Source organism: Enoplosus armatus, chromosome 13 (genome assembly GCF_043641665.1).
Source record: "Enoplosus armatus isolate fEnoArm2 chromosome 13, fEnoArm2.hap1, whole genome shotgun sequence".
Classification (NCBI taxonomy): Eukaryota; Metazoa; Chordata; class Actinopteri; order Centrarchiformes; family Enoplosidae; genus Enoplosus; species Enoplosus armatus.
The window spans coordinates 17,898,659-17,924,692 of NC_092192.1; the positions used below are offsets into that span (position 1 = coordinate 17,898,659).

Genomic DNA, 26,034 nt, shown 5'->3' on the forward strand with positions numbered 1-26,034 from the left:
CGAGGTGTAACATATGATACAGGCCCAAATGCATGTATGTCCTTAATTGTAATACAGCGATAAACTTTATAAGCAAGGGCTGTGCTGTGTGCTGTACACATTGTGGTACAGTGGGCGGCGCTGTTACTCTTGTTGGCTTTCTATTCAGCATGAAACAGAGAAGAAGACAGGAGGCGGAGCCCCACGTTAGTTAGTGATTACTAGCAGCACTTGCGTATTCTTTCTCCGCAGACAAGCAGCAGGTTGTCAGCGTTTTAATCTACAACATGAACGGGTTAGACGAGGAACCAATGGCGCCACAGACCTTTCTTTACGGTGAGATAACTTCATGTGACTTCAAGGCGTCTAACATTACGTGTCCTCATGTTCTGATATCTGGACAAGAAAACGATTAAGTTTAGCTGTCTAGCTACATTTGGTCCTCTATAATGGAAGGTAACTTAATGTTCCTATTGTCATATTAAATAATTGAAAGTGTAGTATCTTGCCTGCGTTTTTAATCCTCCCAATATTGTAGCAGGAGGTTGAATGAGTCCTGGTGAACAGCGCGGCTTTAGAGCAGTCCGAATTAGCCATACACGTGTTTGACTATCAACATGGCGGCGCCCATGTGTCGTGCACAATGTTGATATTTAAGCATTTTCTTTACGCTAGACGTTAAAATTGTTTTTATAGTTTAATTTACATCTCATTGTGATTAACCGAAGACTTTAAGTTAAAGTTAGACCTGACAGGTTTTTAGCTCGCGTGGGAAAGCCATCTCAACGTGGGTTCAAGCCCATGCGGACCCTGCTGACTTCCTCCTCCGTATTAATGATGCAGACCTCCTTACCTTGTTTGACCCTCTCGCTGCAAACACCTACTCATGTTTTTTAGCCATTATATTATATCGTTGTGACAGTATTGGCTATCACACTATTAAGTCACTCTATTAAGTCACTCTATTAATATGAACCTGTCAAATTTCCTCAATCTCCAACTTTTCCTCCTCGTGACTCTATATTTACTTTCTTTTTATAGACATGGTTTAATTTTATAGTGCAGACAGGAACAGATAGGGTAATACTCCTGTGCTGCTGAACTTGACTGGGAATGGAAATAATGTGAGTCACAAATTCTGAGTTGTTTCAGGTAGTAGGGAAATGAGTAAACTATTTTTCACACATTTAAAAATGTATTTTGTCAGTTCGACCTTGCATTTCATTGAATTGTGTTGACAGTGGATACAACTTTTGTTTAAATTCGCGTCTCTGTGTGACGCCATCGGTGTGTGAGTGAATGGGTGAATGAGACTTAGCTGTAAAGCGCTTTGGGAGCCGTGAAGGTTGAAAGGCGCTATATAAGTGAGATCATTTGCCATTTAAACTAGTGTTTATCTGCCATTGTTCCAACAGTGAAATCACTTGTTTGTTATAAAGCACCACGTGCGTCCAATAGTTGTGTTGTTGAATTTGTACCTGATAGTATTCAGGGAAGTTACTTCATAGTCATCGCTCCTAATTGAGGGGATTCCCTGTTGGTCAGTTGTCATTGTGGCTCCCTCTTGTGTGCATTTGAAATACAGCACTTTACACCCACTGCAGGGAAGTCACAAGTCACAAAGCAAATGACCCTCACAGATTAAAGTCTCTGTATTTATGCTGCTGCTGTCGAGACACTTTGTGTAAGTTGTTGTCTTATTTGAAATCTTTTCCCCCAGGATGCGTTCTGGAAGCTGGAAAGGAGGTGGTGTTCAATCCTGAGGATGATGACTTTGAGCATCAGCTAGATCTAAGGATGGTAAGTACCCTGAGATCTAAGGCAACCAAAGGGGACTTATAACACATTATGAAACCACTTTGTATTTGTTCACCACTGTGTACCAATTATGTCATTTTTGAATATCGGACAGTATGTGCAACCATTAATAAAAAAAAATGTAAAAGCCTATTGCACCCACTACAGAGATTGACAGTTAATTGAATAAACCTTTATTACTTGCTTTTAAATAATTAAAAAAAAGTTAAGGGTCATGTGACTTGTGGCTGGCTAAATGAACAGTGTATCAGCAGCCTCAGAGAAATGGTCCTCCGCTCAGCATTTGGAGAATAAGTGTGCCTGGATGTTGCACAAGAAGCTGAATATGAATGAAGCAAATTAATTCTAAGTGGTGAAACCAAACTTTAAATTGTAGTTTAAATGTAATTGGTAGCTAACTTAATTTAGTTAGTTCAAAATTAGCTTACTGTTTCATAAGGTGATTGAATTTTCTTTTTGTGCCAATGAAACACAATTTGAATCTTAACTAAACGGCCCTCTAACAATGTCAATGTTTAACTTATTTATCATGGTAGTTTTACGGTACAAACAGTCATTCATGCCAGCCTCTTTTGTTTCTTACGAATGATCCTCACACGCATTTTTTTGAACCAGTTCATATCCTAATCAAAACTCGGCATGATTGACAGCATGTCTTGCTGCACTTGCCTGAACCTTTATATGTTTATTCATCTTTTCTGGTGTCACAAAGAAACGATCATCAGTATTCATAGTTTTGACTTTAACTGGACCTCAAATGCTATAGATTGTGTCAAACAAGTAGAAACAGGAGAAAAATGCACGTTGTACTGTAATATTATGGGGTGATAGTTGCTCTATGCGGTTGCATGTTGTCGCTCGTTTTACTTTTTGATAAAGGAACTGCTTAAATACATGGAGTAGGATACAGGCTCAACACACCTCCAGTTTCTTAGGTATCCGATGACGCACAGTACATGCTACTATGGTTACCAGATGATATCCCATGAATGGTTGTGTACAGCACTTATACAGATGGCTTTCTTGACAGTTGGATTTAATGGTAATGTTTTGAATTCCTGCCAAAATCACAGAAAAACTATCAGAGTAACTAGAAACTATCACACCACAAACAAACTGAACCAAACAGGTAAAACTACCAGAGTTTGTTTGAGCTTAACCAAACCAGACAGGTGTGAACGCACCCTAAAGGTTAACATAAAATTACAGCCAACTGTTGCCTTGCCCCTCAGGCCTGTGTGGACCCCAGCACGAAAGATGAACTTCACATGGTGGAGGTGGAAGGACAAGACACAGAGGGTCAGAAAATCAAGGCAGCACTGGTTTCTCTTAAGCCCTCTACCCTGCCAAGTGTAAGTAAACTTCTTGTTGTCTTTGCTTTGGTCAGATATACTAACAAAGTGTAAAAATGTATCCCATTTCTTGTAAATGCTGCTCTGTGTAACAGCAATATTAATAACCAATATGTTTATTGCACTCCACACCATAAGAGCACCCAGTTAGTGCAGAGTGGATCTTTCAACACTGAACATGGATGCTAATGTGAGTGTTTGTTGCAGGTGTGTCTCGGTGGTTTTACAATCACACCTCCAGCGATTTTCCGTCTGAAGGCAGGTCCTGGTCCAATCCATATCAGTGGACAACACCTTGTCAGTGAGTATACAGATGTTTTAACTGGTCAGAGAAAATGGTTCTGTCTGATTATTGTGGGTACTGCAGGGGTTCATGCTTTGGTAACTATAAGTGTGAATAAGTTGGGGGGTTTTTTTATAGCACAGCAATAGCTATTTGGTTATGGTGGTAGTGTTTAAACATAGTCTAACATCTCTAAATTCTCTAAATCTCAAAGTGATGGAGGCTGATCAGTCTTTTGATGAAGATGACGATGATGACGAAGAGGAGGAAGATGTCAGAACAACAAAGAAAAGACCTGCTTCCTCTCCTGCCCTCAAGTCTCAGGTTTGTTGTTCATCCTTTACTATTTTAGTTTCACATTTGTCAAAATTCAAATGACCACAACTCACTTTTTACCTCTTTACAGAAAAAAATTAAAATGGACATGGAGGAGGATGACGAGGATGATGACGAGGAGGAGGATGATGAGTGAGTGTCACACACATTCATAAACTATGCTAAGCTTTGAAATGACATGCACTTGAACACAGTGGGATCCAAAAGTTCAACACTAAAATCCAAACCTGTTCTGTATCAAACTAATGCACATTTTGAATGAAATTATGATATTTAGAATAATACAAAAAATATAATATGTAATTCAACATTATGAAAGTCAGTCATTCCTCATTTATGTCTTAACAGCTTACAATAGATGTTACTTCTACGTTAGCTTGATTTACGGGGGTGCCTGTAGATCTTCCTGTTTGTACTGCCACCTGAGAAACAGTTGAGCTATATTTTGGCACTGGGATAGTGTTTCAGCACTCAACTGCTTTTAATAAAACTGATTTGGCATCCTTACAGACAGCAAATGATTTTCATCAATTCTAAATGTAATTGTGCCAACTTTTTTTCTATCTGACATTTTTGTTTTAATCTTGTTTTTTTAGGGATGATGAAGAGGATGATGATGATGACGAGGAGAGTGAGGAAGAAGAGTCCCCTGTTAAGGCAAGCACAACTGAATTAATGTAACTTGATACAGTTTTGGTAGTTCAGCTGAAAGAACTTCCTTTCTCATCTAACAGCTGCTTATCTGTTACAGGCCAAGCCAACACCAACCAAACAAGCCCCTGCTCAAAATGGCAAGAGTCCTAAACCCAGCACTCCAGCCAAAAAGCAGGTAACATATTGCTTTCATAAACTAAACAGTTTTGAATCCACTGAATAGCATGTGGGCCCTCTGCTTAACAATTGTTGGATGTAGTCAGTATATTCATATTTTCAAAAATGATCTTATTGAATGTAGTTTCTCCAATTGGTAAGACTAACAAATTGTCTTTTATATTCTTTGATAGGAAAAGACTCCCAAAGGTAAAGGCGACAAGTCACCTAAAACTCCACCAACTCCCAAAGCCTTAACACTTCCTGAGGTTAAAGCCAAGCTGGTGGAGGCAATGAAGAAGGTTGGTGTCCTTTTTTGAATCGGTTCATTTTATCCTTTTCCCTAAAATGGTAATACATGGCGTGACTAAAAACAACTTTGATTTGCTCATTTGTTGTTCTTTCCTCTTTACAGGGAGTAACATTACCTAAACTCCAGCCCAAGTTTGAGAACTTCGTGAAGCATGGTTATAGAGTCGTAGATGCCAAGGTACAGTACAAGTTTACGTTTATTTTGAGTTCATTGAAAGGTTAATGCACTTGGGGAAAGTCATGCTGACAAACACATTTGATACTGCTGATGTTTCTCATTCCTGAGTCGACGTCTGGCAGAATTAAATTTGACATTTTCAACCTACCTCAAACTATTTAATTGGAATTCAGGTCATGGCTAACTTTGCCACTTACACATATAGACTTTTCCTTAACAGCTGTCATGTGTCCTAAGTTGTACTTGCTATGAGCTGAATTTGACAAGTCTTAATTTTAACCAGTTGTCTTATATGAATAGTGGATCTTAGTATTGAGATTAAAAATGTTCAAAATCCTGCCGATGTTGACATTACAGCATGTTTGGTTTGGGTTGTTTTTTTTGCTTTTTTTGTTCAACATAGAGTAAAGACGGGAAATTATATATTTCAAATTAAAATTCTGATGGTATATGTTTATAAGCAGAAAAGGGACTGGCCCAGTCTTAGTCTTCCGTTCTACTACTAGGGAGCACCAAAGTCCTGCATTTTTTTTTAGATAAAACAAAGTGGAAGTAATGTTAAAGGAAATACAGAATTCTTTGTTTATGTACAGGAGCAGATGAGAAATAAAGCTACACAGGAAACAACTTGAACAGTGCAGATTTGGTTTTGGTTCCCTTTTTGTCATTAGACATTTTAAATGTCTTTGTCCCTCCTACATGCTTGGTCCACCATGTAAACAGTTTTTGTTTTTTCTTTTAGGTTATTGCGGAGCTGTGGAAGTGGAGACAGATGGTGAAGGATGCTAAATAACAGCCTCAGTAGTTTTATTATCTCTTTTTATGACTTGTTTATACCCATAGCCACCTCTCAAACCCTCTGAAGCCAAACTCTGTGCCTCACACGTCATTAATTCTGAGTGTAGTCCAGCTCCACCTGCCCTTCTGTATGAAGAGACGAGAGGGGTGGTGATGTGGACTCCTCCTCCATCACCCTCTCATCAGGGCAGAGAAATTATTTGGTTTGTTAAATAAACCCTGGGAGAACCAACTTACAAATTTGCATCTTTGTAAATGTGTAAATAAAATTCTTGCTAGATTGTTGGCACCCCAGTATGGAGGATATCTTCATGTGTTTTCTTTTTTTAAATAAATATACAGTGGAGGTTGATTTGGCATCATGCAGAATAATAAAAATGCATCAGATTATCACACACTCTTCAAAGCAAATACAAGACTAGCAACAAAGCAGCTCAAGAAACTTCTAATCCAGCAAACATCAGTTAATATCACCCATGCTCACATAGTTTGTCAGTTTTAGTAAAGCAGATTTTTTTTTGCTGACAACAGCGATGATCACTATTGATTTGTCAAGAACCACATGAACGAAAAGGACTTTGCACTTTTTGAAATGTTTTGAATGTTTATGCTATTGTGAGATTCCTAACGTAAAGCTTCCATGACAAAAAAAAGTGTTGGTTTCAGTTTGAAACTTTGTGTCAGAATTAGACACTTGCTTGTCACTTTTCATGTATTTTACCGTCCAGAAATGATCAACCATTTGGTGTTTAACAACAAGCTGCATTAACCTTGGAGGACAGTGTCACAAATGAAGCGGCCTACACATTTCAGCACTGTCATTGGCCCAAGTGGAGACTGTTTCCCTTTGTATTGCCATGACTACCAATAGGCCAAAAGGCCAAAGGTTACTAAAAGTACTTACTGTGAGTGACCCAATGCATGAAGGAATCTGCAAATGAGTTTGTTTATTTTTACATTATGAGTTGCTTGTCATTTTCCAAACCACGATTTGCAGATGTTGCAGTGTTTTAAGAAATTCCCACCTGTACTCAAGTTAAATGATGCCACACAGTCTGTGCTCATTTGACCAGAAATGTTAAGTAATTAAAGCAATGTAAAAAATGTAAACGTTGATGCATGAGGCCTGTTGCTGCAGAATATCATTCCATGTTCTCAAGAAACAAGTGTAAGTTTGTAAGACTTTAAATATGCTGTGGGTTTGGATGGACTATCCCAAGATTAAATTAAAAAATGTGGAAGTGTTGCCATTGTTCCGTTTCTCTACAATGAGAATGATAATTTCACACATTTTGAAGATAAATTCGGTTATATGACCATTTTCCTAAGTTCAATTTTTTTAATGTGCAACAATCTACTTCCTATTAAAATTTCAAGCACAGAAACATGTCTCGCCTTGTGTTTCTTTCGACAATCAGAATCAGAATCAGAAATACTTTATTGATCCCCGGGGGGAAATTGTACAGCGTAGAATCAAGATATCTTGAACTTTGCATGCGTTATGGAAACGTACACAGCCATCTCTCCTCAATGTCTTGACTTTCTCCATATGCATGTAGGCAGGAGGCTGCAGAAAGGGCCATTTGACTAAAGAGTTGATTGTTAAAAAGGTGCACATTACATCCTGGGATTCTGCAAATCACTGAGGAATGAGCACCCCATCTCAAAATATGTATTGTTCTTTAACTTGTATGATTTCTCTTTAAATCATGAAGTAACTGATTTGTTTACAGGTTTTAAGGAGTATTACTGCATATGTGAAAAAGTTGTATAAAGCCTTTTGTTGCTTTGTCAGAGGGAGCTGTGCGAAATCTGATTGATTGCCTCAAGTGATGTCACGGTTGAACAACATCACACCAATGAAGGAAAAAAACAGTAAAAGAAAGTAGAAAAGTGTTTGTTAAATAGCTCATATTGCACTCATTCAGAGCCAAAATGTTTCCAGTATAATAGCACCATTACTTTTTTCTTTATATACTCTATTTGTCTCACTGTCGGTTTTGCATCATGCGTCGTGTTGCACCCAATAATGCTCTTTCTCTCAGTAAGATGTCCTGGTGGCACATTATATAACAAAGGACATTTTAGGGAGAAAAGTCGGACATCATTTCCTCTCTTATTAATCTCTTATTTTGTGTCTCAGAATACAACACAGTGTTGAGACACTGTAAATGTTGATATACCTGTAATGATCTGGTGTTACAAACTGTACAACTACTGTGATTAGATTTAAGGGTCACGTATTGCACTCTGGCTAACAAAGAGTGCAAGACCTGGGCTGTTTGCATTTAAAGTCATGCGTCGTCTGGCAACAGAATCGTGTACTGTGTTTTACAGCGATGTAGAGAGACTTGGAAGTGACAGGAAGTTGTGTTTTTAACACTGTCACCAATGGTGAGGGCAGGTGTTTACTCATGTCTAAGAAGAAGTACATTGGCCATGTTTGTAAGCCGGATCTGTTGCGTTTTGTTTTGTCAAGCAACCTTTGGTGAGACCATATGCTTTTCCATAATAAATGGACAAATATAAAGACATTCTAAAATGAATCATAAATCATCTTGAACTTCACTTGAGACAGAAACACATGAACATGACTGTAGGTGGACAAATTGGAATATTAAGCCCCAGAATAGCAGAAGCAGCAATCATCAGCAAAATGTCTGTATTCACATGAGGGAAACAACTGAAGTGTCATTGATTGCCTCAGTATTGAACTGGTCATCCGATATGTGTGGAGACATGCAGGTGATTCAGTTGAGACGAAGGTAGTTGAAAAGTCCAGGGTCCAACTTCAACCTTCCCCTCAGATTAAAGCTGCACTATTATTTATTTTGTGTGGGTGGAGAATCATATCTAATATCAACTCGCTTCAGTTCATGTTTTGGGGAGATGGGGCACTTTTTGCATTGCAGCTATGCTTTGTGATTTAGGCTGGTAGGCACTGGATATATTTTCCATTAAGAAATGTTTGTCCTGTGCAGCTTTAACACAAGAATAAGACTCCAGTCATTCGAGAACTGGTGTGTGTGCATGTTTGTTTATGTGACGACAGTTTGGGTAGTGGGATCACAGTCATGGTGATAAGGCCATTTCAAGACCATTATTACCTTTAATGGTCTAATAAATGACCACTTAAAGAGAGCAGTTTTACTGTCAGGGTGATATAAGGGTAATGGCCAGTAATAATTCATCATCATCATCATTCAGTGGCACAGAAATGTATGCTGTGATGGCCTAGACTTACTGTGATGAATAGCCCGACCTTCCTGATTAGATTGGAGGAGCCAACAGATGTATTGTGGTCAGAATTTGTGCAGGTGTTTTCCAATAAAAAGTTTTATTTTAAATTCCAGCAGAAAAGTTAAAAGTAATCAGCAAGTGTTCATTTGATGACAAAGTATGTGCCTACACCCAATTATTATCATTATTTGCATTAAGGATGACCCCAAAGCAAGTTTTCTTAAAGCACACCGCAGCGTAGATGTAAAACCATGTGAGTTTATGGGACAGAGGCAGACAGGGGTCAGATGGTTTGGCCACTTAGGAGTGAAATCATTTTCATTATTACTTTTCTGATGTGGCCTGAGGGGAGGAAAGAATAATGATTAGAGAATGGCAGGCAGAATGAGAGCAGAGGAAAGGAGAACTAGAGCAAGACATTGCTGGGTGTAATAAATCACAAGAATCACAACTTGGAGACATATAATGACAAAGTGAGGGGAGATGAGACGCAGCGCAAAGACAGGAGGGATAAGGGGAATTCAGGTGAAAATGCTCCACTGTAGTGAAATATTACTTCCCACATCGTGTAACAGCTTCAAGTGGATCCAGAAAGCAGACCAGATCCATCATACACTTGAAAATATAATATAAATATATTTATAATGTACAGAACATTCATATACCCATAGTCCATCTAGCGTCCACCCCAACTAAAAGCAGTTACCTATATCCACCACAAGGTGGCAATAAAGCCAAAGCAACTTTCATTTTGATTCTGTGGACCCATCAACCCAAAGGAAGATGGCTTCCAGCCAGAGTAAAGGTTGGCCCTGATGAGTTCAGACGCCTGCCTCAGCAAGAAAACCACCTGCAACTTGAGTCTGTCATGTTTGCTCACCAACTAAATGCATGTTTGCTCATAACTACATCTGTTCATGCCAGCCATAGGTTTCACAGCGTGTATGTTTGTGAACCAGTTTTCTTCGGCACTATTTCAAGGACAAAGCTTATGTACTTTATTATTGTACTATTGGTGTGTAATTTTTTTCTTCATATTTAAATCTAAGTTTATTATACGGCCTTCTGTTAAATATGTTTAATATTTAAACTGTTGAAATTGTTTTTTGTAAAGCACCTCATTTCAAGTTTAGTTATTTTGCATAAAGGTATTTCCACAAGCCAGAAACTGTAAATGTTCCACTTTTATTTTATGTACAACACAAACTTCAAAATCACAATTTAAAAAGTTTTTTAAAAAAAAATTAAATTTGATGAGTGCAGCAACAGCTATTGACAAAAAAACCCAAAGCATTAAGCCAAGCCCTTTCACACTAACAGTAATTACAGAACAAGTCAACAAATATCTCATAACATCCGTCACGCTGTGTGTACGTCAACAAAAACATTGGCAATCTGTGTAAAAGAAATCAGTTTACTGGAATTTGTGGTTACATTTTCACTCCGGCACTTGATTAAAGCAGTGGTACTGAGTGATTTGTCATGTTCATATAAATAAGGCACAAATACATGGAAATAATGGTAGCATATTGCTTCTCAGGTGCCAGATGATCAACCTGTATGGATGCAGCCTACACAGTAACAAATGGTGTAAGAGTTGTCCACTGCCATCTGATTTCTATTCAGTGCATTCAAACCATTTTCCAACACACTGTACATCCTAATGTATTGTACATTGTAGCATGCAGCATGAGAAAGATATTTTCTACATACCAAGCTGTATAATATTGTGTTTCACCTTAAATTGAACTTAGTGCTTTACAGGTGTCAACTAAGTGGATAGTATACTACATAGTATCCAAATCAATAAGCAGTGACTGTAGTTCTAGAGAGGGCAAGGCCAATAAGCTCTTTAAGAAGTAAACAGCCGTTATTTAAAACTTTAATGTTATAAAATAATAATATTACAGTAACATCACAGGGCATCCCTGAAGAAACTAAAATATATAAAAAACGAACAGGTACTGAACACCTCCTGGGGTACATCTTTTCAGTGTTTCAATCTGAGTGTCAAAGTGTTCCTTCAGCCTCTAACAGTGAGTCCTGTCCTGTTCAAACGTATTCCTTGCTGCTGGGGGGTCTGGAAATGGGATACTTTGGTGTAGACTTTTCTCTGGGGCACGATGCTGCCAGCATGGCACCTCCTACTACAGCCAGGAATGCTCCAGCCCAGGCAATGAAGATGGCCGAACCAAACTCATACCTTCAGAAAGAGAAGTTAAAGTAAGTCAAAAGGGTTAACAGATGCCAGCAGAGCTCAAGCCAATATAAAAAACAAACATGCGCTAGAAGAGTGGCTGGACACATGCAAATGTTTGGCTACAGAAGGGGAAGGAGGAAGAGCTTAAAACTGGTATTTTTATCAAACCAACACATCCAACATGTTTGGAGACATTGTATTGTGCTAAAGGAGCTGTTTCCGCTTATCGTTAGGTGGCATACAGGTGAAGTTTTCATCTTAAATTCTCATGTACTTACTTGGTATTGACAGGGGTGAAAGGGTTGTAGAAGGCTTGGATGATGTCGTGAGCATACCAAGAGCAGGCAACAATGGCACACAAAGCTGTCGGAAAGTAGAAAAGATCATCACTGAAACTATTAAGTCCAAAGAGAAGAAAAAAAAAAAAAAAGAATCAAACAAGATTAAATGGCTTCTTACATCCAATCAGGATGATGATGCCACCAGTCATGGCAATGCGGGACTTGCGCGTTTTGTCATCTCCTCCACAGTTGGTGCACTTCATTCCCATGCAGGCTACGCCCAGGCCAGCCAGCGTTACAATAATACTCACTATCATGAGGGCGCGGGTTGCCTGGAGGGCACCTGGATAAGAGGACAGGAGAGGGTTAATCCATCAGTTAGTGACAAATAACACTTAATAGTCGGGTACATAGGGTCAAGGGTGCGGCGAGACTGGACAGGCTTTACCAGAGTAAAATAACAGTTAGTGGCATTTGAAATTAATCTCTACAGTGATTTAACTTCTATTAAAAGCATCAACTTGTGTTTTTGCTTTTCTGGGTTTAGAAGTCAACATCTGGGAAAAACCGGTGTGAACAAACACTATTCATGTACAACAGCGAGGCTTCTGTCTCACTGCCGCTCCCTATAACAACGAACAACAGAAACTGGCTCTAACCGGAAGCCTGAAGAAACTCTAGGGGGGGAAGGGGGAGTGTGTGTGTGGGTTTGTATGCGTGCAAGTCAGAAACAGGTCTAACCAGGTTTCAGGTTTCATTATAAAGGAAGACACTCCCAATTGCAGGTACTGCTTTTCAGCAGGTGGACATTTCGTAGCTTCAAACTATCATCCAAAAATACACAGGCCCTCTCTAAAATGTGAAGAATGCAAAACTTCAAGTTAAGAGGCAGAATCTAGTTGCCACACTATTCCCAGTTTTGCTATTAATTGTTCCAAAACTTCTCGTGTGTGTTAGTGAATTTGAGCAGGTATTTCTGAATAATGAGCCATTATTTGTGCACTTGCTCCATATCTAACCACAGCTTTAAATCACACAACCTTTATCAAAGTTGGTTTGTATTCATGTTTGAAGAGGCGATAAGATGCATTGTGCTACAGATATTTAATCAAATGTTTTGATAAGTTAAGATAGAAAATAATGAAGCAAAAAAAAAAAAAAAAAACATGAGCTATTTGGAGGAAATGGACAGTTTTGTGAAGTTCTATAACTTCCAGCTGTAAGTGCATTGTAGTGAATATGAGTCAAACACACAGGGAGGGACCTCTGTCCCAAACTTTACAGTGACATTCAGGCAGTTTATGCCTGAGGGCAGTCTATCAATCAGTTGAATTTGAAACATGGACAATGAAGAATCCAACTGTCATGCTACCATTGACCCATTTAGCCACTGCTAAAAGATAACAGATAAGAGTCATAAAGATACAGTACATGGACTTTCAAAAAGGAAAAGGAACAACTTCTTCATTTAACTTCAGGAGTTCTTTTTTTGCTAATGGCTTACATGATTACCAATGAATAACCATTCCATTTTAATTAATTTCCCTAAACCACCCACACTGCCACACACCATAGCCAGGAAGCAGGGCCTTTTGTAATAATTTAACCTGGTTATTATATAAGTGTTGTGATAAAATGTTAAAAATAAACTAAATGCTGCATTTAACATTCTTTCCAGACTATGCATGAAAGATACAACACTTTTTGGGGCCAATAGCAATGAATGGTTTAGTGTTAATTAGGTGTAGGCCAAAGACAAAAGCAACTGTTGTGGGGCTGGCATTCAGGCATGTTGACTAAACAGTGGCTCATACAGGTGTTGTTTAACCTGTAACTACCTGTGCTGTGTAATGGAAGTACTACACAAACTGCACTGGCCAATGGCTATAGGATAAGCACCGCCTATGTGTAAAGACATTCTCACCTATCAAGTGGAAAAAGTGAATTTCAAACTTTAAGGCTTCCCTGGCAGTGAGCCATGGAGCTGCTGTGCTGCACAGTGCAGGTGAGGCCTCATGGTGTGATTTACGCTAAATAACTGGATTCTGAATGAATAAAAGGGCAGTTAATAAGTGACCAAACCGGTTAGCCCGAGCCACAGGACTCTGGTAACATCTAAGACTTGTAAAAGACAGCTCAGTCAGAAGTCATTGTAAAAGATGGCCGACAGAAAAAAAAAAAAAAAAAACGTTACTAGTTTCTATATTCCAACAGGTGCATGCCAGTGTTACACTATTTCTTGTTACACACTTACTACAGGTTTTTGTACAGGAGTTAGTTATATTAACTTTAAAACCAGTTTCATCAGATAACCTTCGAGTGGTAAAATACGCAGTGGGCCTTTGTGTGTTTAGACTTTTAGGTATTTATTAGGCCTACATAAATACGGGGGTAAGATACTCAAGAGAGCATTTAACATCTTTTCAAGGGCTTTCAAGCTATCAGGCCTATCCGTAATGTGGCTGAAAAAAATGACTTTGTTCCACATGACAAGACCTTCGACGACACATAGTGTGGTGGGTGACTTACTGTTGAGCTGCAGGATTGAGTCGTAGACTTTGCACTGGATCTGGCCTGTGCTCTGGAACGCACAGGACATCCAGAGTCCCTCGTACATGGCCACCGCTGTGATGATGTTGTCCCCAACATAGGCAGACATCTTCCACTGGGGCAAAATTGTGCCAATTATCAATCCAATTACACCCAAAAGGGCCAGGGCGAATCCCAAAATCTGCAGACCCGAGTTGGCCATTTCCACTTCTTCTTCAACGACTTGACGGCGAATCAACAACGACGACGTCCACCTGCTCTGAAGGTACGAACCCCCCCTCCGCTCCTCACAATCTGACGCTTTTAAGCTAGGTTTGCTTTGCTGCTGACAAAGTTGTTCGTCTGTTATTATATCTTTACGTATTCCTTATGTTTCTGAAAACAAGTTCGCAGACAACGGTGATGTTTCAATTAATAAAGTCTCTCGGTGGCTTTCCACGCACCTGTTCCTCAGCCGCACCTAGAATGGGTAGGGAGCAGCGGGAGCGAGCTTTTTTAGGCGGTTTCTGTCGCAGGTGGGCGGGGACGCGCACGCAGTTTCGACTCATCAGCCGTACCGGCAAACACCTGAAGTTTCATGATGTCAGTGTTTCCTGAAACAGACCCCTCATATATATATATATATATATATATATATATATATATATATATATATATATGAATAGACAGATAAAATAACAATTCATATTTGACGCAGTAAACAAACCAAAACAGACTTGACGTTGTCTGTTGCTGAGATGTTCCCCTAACAAACAGATAACAACCTACAAACATGTGACATTTTAATAATTACAAAAATATATGGTGAATTTAATTTCGTATATGATGATTTAGCTTGTATAACTTCTAATATAAATGATGATACAGAAAAGCATCTGGAGTTAATATTTTAAATGGCAAGTTTATAATAAACCAAGAAATGTTCTTCAATGGCATGTTAGTTGATAATACCAAAATAAAAGTGGACACTTAAGAGCCAACATTAGTCATAATACTGTAAGTCTAACCACTGCGAGACACTTGGTAAGCAGAAAAACACTATCATATTATTTTACATTTATAATACATTAGAATAATTGCACATCAGATATGGCTTCAATATGTAACAACACAGTACATACGGTGTATTGTAGGCTGATGTATTAGATCAGAAATGTAACTCTAGCCTCCTATAAGATGGAGAAGTTGAGTTCCTACAAAAAAGTATTTAATTATTAAAAAGTAATTATTGTTCACATATTTTCATGAATAGGTATCAAGAAGAGAGCCATCCATTATAGAGCCAAGACGTGAAGCCAATAGATACAGTATGTCAAGTAAACAAAGGCAACTGCAGGCATAGCACTCTGTTGGCTTGACAATTTAAGCTTCGCATGAGTGCCAAAATTGGAAGTTGCATTAATGTGAAGGAGTATTGAGTGGAAAATTAAGTTCCATACAATTAAGATAATATTAATAAGACATTACACTGTGTAATGTGATCGCAAGCCATTTCACCATCTATTTTCAGGACTATGAATTGAGAAAGTTTCTGTAAGTAAGCTATTTGTTGTGCTCATTTGAATTGCTTAGTTCAGGGAGATTTAATTATTATTTAATTATTAATAATTTTGTAATTATACACAAATTGAACAATTGACATCTAAACATGGCAGCTGGGAGCCATGAGCTTGGGTATCTACTACCAACAAGGGATCTGGCTTTTTACCAAATAACTAACCAAATGCCTTTTGTTAAATATTACATCCTATAAAAACAGTGGTAATACCCTGTGTTACCCACTGAATCTTCAATCACAGAGTGTTTGCATGTGTATGTTTGTTTGTTTATTTACAACTCAATGTTAAGTATTGGAATTGTAAAAAAAAAAAAAAAAAGATTGCCTAGAATAATATCACATTCTTTCACACATTAATTCAGCTGGCTTTGTCATTTTTATATTCAACACGTGTGTGTGTGTGTGTGTGTGTGTGTGTGTGTGTGTGGCTGTCATGTGTTTGAGTTATAGGACACATTAAATGGCTCTCTGCACACTGACAGAAGCATGTGCTTTATCTGCAATAGGTCAGCTGAATTGAATTGAACTCCACTCTGCCATGGAGGAGGTACATTTTGAAACCAGGAAAATCAACAAGCCGCAGCAGGAGTGGCTCGCAGGCTCTGAGACACAGTTCAGAAGCTAAATGTTAACCCAGATGAACGGGTTAAAACAGCCGTTGTGGGTAAGAGTACTGTGCATTGATGGACCCTGTTGTCATGACAACACAGAGTACATCCAATTAATAATGAGTACTTCAGATGTACTTATGTAACCATCACCAGTTATCACCATTATTTGGAGAGCAGAGTGTGAGTCCGGTTAGCTGCTGTGTGAGACAGCTGATGTCTGATACTGTATTTACTCAAATGTTTGACTACAGAATGTATGACTGAAACGTTCCCTGCCAAAAGTGAATGAGACAGACCACAGTGTCCACTTTCCAATACATCTACTCACCGGACAATAGAGTGTGTTTGTTCCAGTCAGCTCCCACTTATGACTGTGTTTATTAGCTGTAACCTTCATTTCCCCTTTAGACACTCTTCTGGGTTGGTGCTGTAAACACAGGAAAAAAACAGAACTTCGTTTTTTGTCTTTCCTGTAAATAATCGAGTGTGTTTTACTTTCAGTTTTGTGATTATTCTTTTCCATTAGTTTATATTCTGTCTTTTTGTATTGCTAATGTATTGCTAATTATGTCAGCATATGTGAACACCACCACCACTACAAATCATTTCCCTAGAATCTTATATTAAGTAAACACCTTCCTCTTGACACACTAGCAAAAGGTGGAGCTCTAAGAATTAATCCAGGAAGTTCAGACTGGCTGTTTTATTTTCAGGAGCACTGTGCAGTGTGATTTCCAAATGAAATCTTTGTTACATACATAAATGTGTATAATGGTGAACATTTTAAATCTGGTATGTGTTAATCTGATTGAATGGTGCCTGTAACAATCAGTTTCTCTTTCGATTTTATTCTGTGTTGGACAGCCACATTATGGTCTGGCAACAGCAGCTTCAAAGTTACAGTTGGAGTAGATTCAGTTACCGCACCAGTCAAACAGGTTTTTATTTAGCAGCAGCTGGGAATCCAAGCAGTTCTTAGAAAACACAAGATTTGCCAGCAGAAAACAATCTCCATGCACAAGAAAGCCCAACAAGCACAGGCATGCGTATCTCTCACACATTTTTTACTTGATTGCATGATGACATCCAAACATATTCATATATGATATTGAGTGATTGTCTGGTTTCAAAGGTACTATGATACTTGCGCAACATTGAAACTTTTCAAATTGATACCCACAGTCACTCGCTGAGTCATCATATACTGTAGGTAAGACAGGAAGTAAGGAGTGAAGATTTTTTACTTGTCACAAGTTTCTTGACTCATCCAAAGAGAAACAGATGACACTGAATGGAACAATTTATATTCTGTTTACAGATAGAGGGTGTGTCCACTCTGGGTCAGCTGTCTCAGTCCATTTCACAACAAATTTGTTCACAATGCACAATTCGTTCACAATCTTGAAGGTAAATCCCAAGTCAATGACACAAATAATTGAAGTTTGATTTGAATGGTTTATACTGTATTGTTGACTCTAGAGCTACCTGAGCCTCGAGGTAGTTATAGCCTTTACTACTAAAGTAAATTTGTTTTTAGGTTGGATCGTGTATATCTGTGGGCAATGTAATTTCTTAAAATTACTCACACTATTAAGACGTTTTTCCCCAGCAACTCATGAGATGAATGTTAATCTCACTGAACAAGTTATTACGTACCTGAAAATCTGTCCCTTTGATATTTTGACTCATAATTTTGGGTGATTTACCACTTTTTTTTCTCTGATCAGATTTTTTTTCTAATTAGGATTTAACCTCGCCATTTGACATGAGTGTGTTGATGTTACCATAATGACTTATTGTAATCCTTTTACCCTGAGTGTGCATGTTGCACCATCATTCGTGGGAGTGGGCTGTAGGACAAAAGGTTACATGAGGCTCGATGAAACAAACTCTGAAGTGCAATGCTGTCATCTGGTGGTTACTGTGAATATAAAACAAAGCAATGAACATTCACTTTTGCTCATTGGCTGTAAATTGTTACTACTAATTGTTGTTTTAGTAAATTTATGAAATTGTCTGTTTGAAAGTAAGGCTTTCCTCTAATCAGCTGTCATACTCTGAGACAGCGGTGGATGAAACACTGATCACCTGTCAAAAACTATAAATGTAAACTGGAAGCTATGGGACACAACAAGTAAAGACCTTACTGTTAGAAGTGTTTGAATTATATCCAGATTGAGATGTATTTAACAGTATGACTTAACTAAAATGTAATTATATTATGTATAATGGCTTGATTAAAGCTGCAGCTCTGAAGTGTTGGAAATAGTCTTTTTCTTATGTTGTAGCTAAGTAGAAAAACTGTAAGGCTCGGGGCCTCATTCTCCCCATCCGAAAACAATGGCACTTAGCACCTTTTATAAAAAATATACTTATATATGTTCTTTTTCATGGCAACATTTGTTTCTGCAATTTTTCTTGAAAATGTATGATGAAATACCAAATGGCAATTGTCAGCAGCCTTGCTTTGTGTTACAATCGTTTTTCATTGATATCTTTTGCTTCATAGTAACTATTGATACTGAGATATCACTTTCATATTTGGTGCCCTCGCCCACATGCTCTTCTGGGGACTTTGTTAATCATTTCATGATCGTTTCCCATCCATCTGATACTGTGTTATTGATATTAATATCAATGAGAGGCTAGCTGAATTGTGTGTAGTCAGAAGAACATTGGCATTCAGTACTTAGAAAAACATAATTAAATGCAACACATGCACATGAAACCTCCAAGGTTGCTATTTTCCCACGTTTGCTCAAATTTAGCATGTAGATGCCTATAATGGAAACATGCGCATGCTGAGGGTAATTGGTTCCTCCAGCTATCGTGAGAACTATATTTGGTTTAATGCCTTAATCCTTATTTGCTGCATTAAGAAATATAAAGCTCCATTCAGTCTGAGCGCAGACTGCTCCTCTCTGTGTGGGTTTACTGAGAATAATCTTATATAAATGCACGAGTCATGCTTCCATGAGATTTGAGATGCCCCAGTAAAGCACAAGGACTTGGCTGCATTTGTATTAAAGGGACTGACTGAGGTCACGTCTCAAAGGGGAACTTGTTGTGAAAGTCAGCGACAGCCCAGAGCACACAATAATCTGCCAGATCAGATGCTGCTCAACTTCAGCTAGTTCTAGAGTATGACTTGTAGCTTAATTATCCCAGACTGTGGGACATGAGCCATCATCCATTTTCCACGGTTATCACTGAGAGAGTGTAATGTCTAATTGACTGCTGGGCTGTGAACTAGAAGTAATTGCAGTTATTCATCCATCTGATACATTTTGGTTAAATAATCGTGGTTCTTTGAAAAGACAGATGACTCTTCAGTAGATCAGACAGATGTTAGTTTGTTCATCTAAAGATATAAAGATGAAAACATACGAAGCTTTAATGCCGTGGTTGATAGCTAGAAGGGTGACGCAAGCGAGGAGTGAAAGACGGTATGGCAATTATGAAAGGTCAAAAGCCACATCCGAGCCCACTTTTTAAAGTTGAGGACAAGCATGCCTGTGTAAGTTTGTCTCTGAAGAGGCAAGTTTGTTTTTTGGGGGTTTTACATTTGTTTACCGGGTTTACCAAGAGTCAGACAAGCTTATGGATGCCATTTTTTATGTCTCTGCATGACACTTAAAAACCTTCTAAAATGAGATAAAATAAGATAATCCTTTATTAATCCCACTGCTGTGTTACAAATTTACCAAAGCCCCATTGTTGCACAAATACTGATGGGCACTGCTCTCACTACACATAAATACTCCAGTAAGATTCGCTCAGTTCAAACGTTTTCAAACGTCTTCCCCCATCTCCACGGTTTTGAGCATGTTAATAGGAAAAAAAATGGGAGAAACCCCAGAAGAGGGGACCCCCCTCTGCAGCTGATAGCTGCCAGTAGACAGCATGACTAAAAAGTACATCAGCTCATATTAATTGCACATGACATCACATAATGATAATCATTACAAATGATTGCTTCCATTACAGAGATAGGGATGTGTTTAGTCTTACTTGGCTTAAAGACTGGAAGCAGAGGGAAACTGCTTGCCCAGCTTTGTTGAAACTGAATAATTATGAAAACCAATTTGTGCATTTTGCCCTTTTTCAACAATTTTTCACCCTGTTGGAACACCGACACTCACTTTGTTGTGTACGTACCATGGATGCAGAGGCTACTCTCTGTCTCACATGTGCTCCCTTGATAAACTATAGGCCAAACAGTCTGAAGTCTGCTATGTAAATGGATTGGCTATAGTTGTGTGACATGCCTAGCCTTGACACCACCAGAACTAGATCCCCCAGTCCTCCCATCGTTTTCTGTCCACCATGACTGAAAGAGCTCATACTGTAAGGCGGCATCCTTGGTGGTGAAAGCTCTTAACGTCACCTCCATGTTGACAGCTTACCAAGTGGAGCTTTTTGACGACTTGGCCGACATACCGAGATTTGTGTGTGGGACGAGATAGAGAGAGAACCAGGATTATGCATATGTGTTCAGCGTGTTGGTGCTGCAGGAGATGGCGAGATGGCTCAACCTGTATACTCAAGAGGATGAGCTAAAAGTTTGTAATTTGAGTATTTAAGAGTAAAAAATTAGTGAGAAATGTAAGGCATAGAAAGCGGCTGAAATAGGCCATTGCAAGAGTGGTGAGGATCCTTCATAATCCTGCTGGCTCTGGTTAGTCCTGCAGGGTGGGGACTGTAGCTCCGATAGTATGCTTGGCTGAGCTCCCCACTCTCTGTAGGCCTCTAAGGTGTTGGGGGTCTTGCTGTGGAGGTGTTGAAGGTTCAAAAAGCCCCCATAATAATAATGTAAGTAAAGTTATGTCATTTTTGAGGAGTATATAGCTTACACGCCCCCAAAGCATAGTTTAATTTAGCTAATCCTGCAATTAACAATGGACTCGCATAGCCATGAATGGAAGCTCGTGGAATGTGGAAAGTATGTCTGAGGCTTAAAGCCTGCATGCAGCATTTCCCGATCCACACTCAATTCCAGTTGGTAAAAAAAAAATCCTATCAAAATCATAAAAATCAAGAAGAAAAAGGGCGTTTGTTGTTTCTGGATGAACAAGAGGGGAAAAAAAGAAAATATAATGTGCTCTAGCTGAACAAGGAGCAGGGGCGGGGAGTACAGTAAAGTGGTGCAAAAGATGAGAAGCATCAATGAGGAGAAGCACCCAAAGTATACTAGAGCATGCGCAGTCTGAGCGCTTGCTAAGGGTAAAGTCACGTGGTCACAAATTTTCGGCTGCATGCGGACGTCGGCATAGGGGGTCCTCGTGGACCCCATGACGACATTTACGTCACGCGTACCAAAGCGGACCCTCGCGGACACGTGGACGTGTGGAAAGTATGAAGGAAGCTGAACACGCAGGTAGCGGAAGAGGAGGAGAACTCCGACTGACATAGTCGGCCAATGGCAGACTTATCCCAACATTTCAAGTTCCCAACTTCACTTTCAAGTGACCTGTGAAACCAGCGAGCATAACTTTAGTTTAGCTAGTCCACCCTTCTTGTGAGCGCTTATTTGGGATTCGTTACTGTGGTGAATGCCTCTGCACGGAAGAATGCAACAAGTACCTGGTTTAAGGTAAGACAGTGTGCTCTGCTGCTGGGTGCTAATGGTTTTATTAGCAGTGCAACAGGTTTTATGACCAATGCTTTGCTAATATCTGACGGCTTGTGTAGCCTACAGTTTACTGTAAGTGTATGACTTGCAGGTGCGAGTTACTGTAGTATATTTCAGGTTTGACAGAGGCGGTTGGTTTGGATATGGTAAATACAGCACTTTCTCATAATTCATCTGAGTTTTGTGACTGATTCATTGATGTGCTTGGAGCAAGTTGCTCTGTCTCCTCTGATGTTCCTCTGCAGCTGATGATTATTTTTATTTTTATTGATAAAAATCCTTAATTGATGCATGCGGGTGTTGATGAGTGAAACTTTGCATATATACAATGCAGTCATTACTGTATGTGCGTTTGGATCATATCTAGATGGATATGCTTTTGATAAGAAACAGCATGAACTTCACACAGGCTGCCAGCGTAGCAGGGCGTCCACTGTGCGTACAGGCCTCTGTAGTCTTAATCTGTGGTTGATCACAACCCCACCTCTTACATCCAACCCAACTCTGAGATGAAGTCATTAGAAAAGCTGATGTCTGTGAGTTTCTGCTTTAGTTGTGTGTGAAAGCTGACCATTCTCAGGTTTACATTGCACAATTAGTTAAAGTGTTACTGGTGTGTATCAGTGTGACAAATCCAGAGGACTCATTTGAATTAGACAGGTAATCAAATACACTATCTGTTGCAAGGAGCTGTGTGAACATCAGTATGATCACTGAAAGATTACGGATTCGTTTTTTTTATTTTATTTTAATAAACATGATTTCAGCGGGGAGCATATGGAAGTCAGTCTCTTGTCCAGTATTGTAGGAACATTTGTAATGTTGCTTTTGAGTAAAAGTATGACACCTTTTGAATAACATGATATTGCTGGACATATATAAGCTACTCTCTCTCAAGCCACCCCTCCAAATAACCATGCCGTCTCATAGCTACTGCAGTCAAAACGCACTGAAACCAGCGCTGCCAAACTCACTATTTAAAACTGCTTACACAGATATGAAAAGCACAGTTTATTTGATTCTTGGAAGTTAGGAAGAAATTACAATCTCAGACTCCCTTTAAAGATAAAGGAAGAAAGAAAGAGGTCAGCTGGTTCAGCCTGGGACCACTGGGACCTGCAGAGCCACCAACCTATGCCACCTGTCTCTCTTAGCTCAACTGGGAGCTCCAGTCGCTTATTTTAAAAACACTGACATACTTTCTAGTAGCATTGATACCTTATACTTCGGTGTAATAACCTCCAAAATGTATTTCCCTATTTGAATATGTATTTTTTGCGATGTTATATGGTCTAGACGATTCATTTATTAAAGCATACAGCTCATTAGGTGAAGGCAAGGACAAACAGAGGGAGGACAAATATGCAGATAATCTACAGCGCTTTGATCAAAGAGGAGACTAATGCAGCATTTTAGAGGGCCTTAAAAGGAAATGGGGGAACAAGAAGACAAAACATCAAAGGGCACTGAGTACAATCATACAAATATATGTTATTTTATTGAATAATATTCAGAATAAGACATCTCCTTTCAATTCATGTAGGAGTTATTGTAGAAATGTACATAGGTCTGATGGCAAACTTGGAGAGAGGGTGAATTGAGGGCTTGTGTCTGTCGATACTGAGAGGGAGTCATCCCTAATGAGCCAAAGAACAGTGACGTATGCATGCTTTGCAAAAAAAATCCCCTGTCGGTCGGGACAATTAGCAGTTATTATTGCAGACCACTGATTGCCTTTGTAGCCTGCAAATCCTGGTTGTAGTTTGTTAGCCTGTTGAATTAGTTTCCCTTCCTTGAGTGCAGGCTGGTAGTTCTCATTGCATATTGCTGGTCTTTGTTATTCCCGTTTGCTGCTTCCCAAGATGGTCAAAAAAAGCCAGTACGTTCCTGCTGGCTCTTATTGTAAGGAGTCCAACATGTGTCTAAATCCCTGGTGACACTCGGGAGGTGCCTGAGGATTCAGGCCTTCTCTCTGTGGCTAATCAGTGCCAAGGCCCACTTTTATTTATGGCTTTTTTTTCTTTAAATTTTTTTTTTTTTTTCATTGTCAGTTTTTCGGAAGACAAGAAGATCGGAGTTAAACCAAGAGTCCATACGAGTAGGAGATAGAGGTTGTGGGAACTTTCTGGAAGACTTGCGTGACAGTAACTCAGAGGAGACCACCAAGGTCATTACTGTGTATGACAGGACACACGTTGGCTTTAGGAGTTGTTATCCTGCTGTTTTCACTTGAATTCATTGCATCCTTCACAAACACACAACTCAGTCGCACAGTGGGATTCAGTTTGGGGGGAAGTTCACTCAGGGGACACATCAGTGTGGATACAACAGTGCCGACCAAAGACAAAAACACACCAAATAGGGAGGAACATTTGGAACTGCAACAACAATTCTTCCTCCTTCTCAGGAGTTTGCATTATAAAGGAAACATGACAAGGTAGAACAACTGAAAGACAATTAAAATAAATCATCTACACCGACTATTTAAATACACGTCTGAAAAAAATAGACCTGACATAGTACATCAGATATACACTATTTGTATTATTGACATAACATACATGTAAACTGGCAGCATTCCATACATTTAGGCGATCCAGACAGGTTGTGTGGTCTGGAAGCATGCTGCTACGTTAGATAGAGATCAAGGGGAACATTTTACATCCTTCAAATTCTTAGCATTCCTCAAAGAGGCCGCTTACTTAAACAGGATAAATAGGATGCTGCAGCAGCAAAAGTACTCAACAAGTACAAAATAAATGGCTTCTTGGGTTGTGCCCTTTAATACGAATGCTTATCTATTCAAACACAGTGTTTCAGCCAAGTTTCAACCTTGTCAGATAATCATTCTTTCAATATTTAATATTTAAGAACAGGAGCATGACACAATCCATTTTTAGTCATTTTAGGACTGATTTATATTTGATTTTTGATGGGGGAAAAAACAAAAACAACAAAAAAACAACTCTGTTTCATAATGCTAAACATTGTTTTGTTTAGCCAATTTACTTTTCTAAATTTACTGGATACATTTCTTCTGTACGGAATATTGGCATGAACCATCAGTGAAATTTGAGTTGTAATAAATAAAATAATTAAATAGGAGAGCACCAATCGAGTGTAAGGAGCTGTCGCATTTGGAAGTGTGCACATAAAGCATAACAAGGCATCACAACCACATTAGGAAGCCATTATGCGTGCATTATCATCACATTACAGCACGATGTAAACAACCAAACCTCATCATAAATTGTAGGAAATCAAACAAACAGTAAAATAAATAAATGTGATATCTCTGCACAGTAGCAGCAGCTTTGAGTGTGAGTGGATTGACGTTTAGAAATGATGCCCACAAACCAAACGGTGTTTCTTTGTGCCTCTCATTAACAGCGACCAAGTGCTTCCATTAGAGGGAGCCAGTTGTACACAGATTTTCCCCCTTAAATTAACAAACTGCATGGTACACGTTTCAGTATTTCGGACACGGGGACATATGAGAATATTACACTGGAATGAAGTGTGATTTTGGACAGTGATGAGCTTCTTGTTTGATCACAAGGGTCTGTTTTTAAGTCGGATAATTCTGTGGATTTTTGGGTAATTCACAAAAGTACCAGAGCATCGTTTGAAATGTCTACATTTTGCCAAAAAAAGACAACAAAATCTGATTTTGTTGAACGGTCCGATGTACATTAATTTATGCTAATGTAACCTGGTATTGTTATTCTGCACTCGGTGTAATTAAAATGGCCTTTTGGTTCTTCATAATGCACTTCAAATCAAATGTTAAGTTAGGTTTCCCTGGATACTGGTAGTTTTTTTACACTGCAATAAATATCTTGCCTGTTATTCCCACTAACTCTGATAAAGCAGAGGGATTCCCTGTTTGTTTGTTACAATCGCTTAAGAACCTTTTACTGAACTTTTGAACATTTCAATGCAATGACTTTTAGTAGGCCGAGTTTAGGGACGTGGTTTATGTTATGCACCTGTGCTACCTTTAGCAGATATGTGTCTCAAAGCATAGTAGGGCTGCTGATGCTCACACTGTTTCAAGCAAGAGGAAACTTTGTTTGTTTGTCAGGCCCAGTGTAGA

At 39.0% G+C, this 26,034-nt stretch overlaps 2 protein-coding genes across 3 annotated transcripts; one reads left to right on the top strand and one right to left on the bottom strand.

The window, feature by feature from the left end:
* The first annotated feature begins 201 nt into the window (after positions 1–201).
* On the top strand, positions 202–6,163 carry npm1a (nucleophosmin 1a). 2 transcript variants are annotated; one of them, XM_070917161.1, is made up of 11 exons: positions 202–315; positions 1,700–1,779; positions 3,030–3,149; positions 3,357–3,450; positions 3,647–3,756; positions 3,839–3,900; positions 4,365–4,425; positions 4,520–4,597; positions 4,773–4,880; positions 4,994–5,068; positions 5,811–6,163. In XM_070917161.1, exons 1-11 carry the CDS (start codon positions 267–269, stop codon positions 5,859–5,861), a joined length of 888 nt encoding a protein of 295 aa, XP_070773262.1. In that variant the 5' UTR covers positions 202–266; the 3' UTR covers positions 5,862–6,163. The 2 variants fall into 2 exon arrangements, with proteins under 2 accessions (XP_070773262.1, XP_070773263.1); XM_070917162.1 differs by having other exon boundaries at positions 4,365–4,419; positions 4,779–4,880.
* A 4,109-nt stretch (positions 6,164–10,272) lies between these two features.
* Positions 10,273–14,548, bottom strand: cldn7b (claudin 7b). The gene is made up of 4 exons (XM_070917359.1): positions 14,117–14,548; positions 11,766–11,930; positions 11,585–11,669; positions 10,273–11,309 (listed from the first exon to the last, which is right to left on the bottom strand). Exons 1-4 carry the CDS (start codon positions 14,337–14,339, stop codon positions 11,159–11,161), a joined length of 624 nt encoding a protein of 207 aa, XP_070773460.1. The 5' UTR covers positions 14,340–14,548; the 3' UTR covers positions 10,273–11,158.
* Between the last annotated feature and the right edge of the window lie 11,486 nt (positions 14,549–26,034).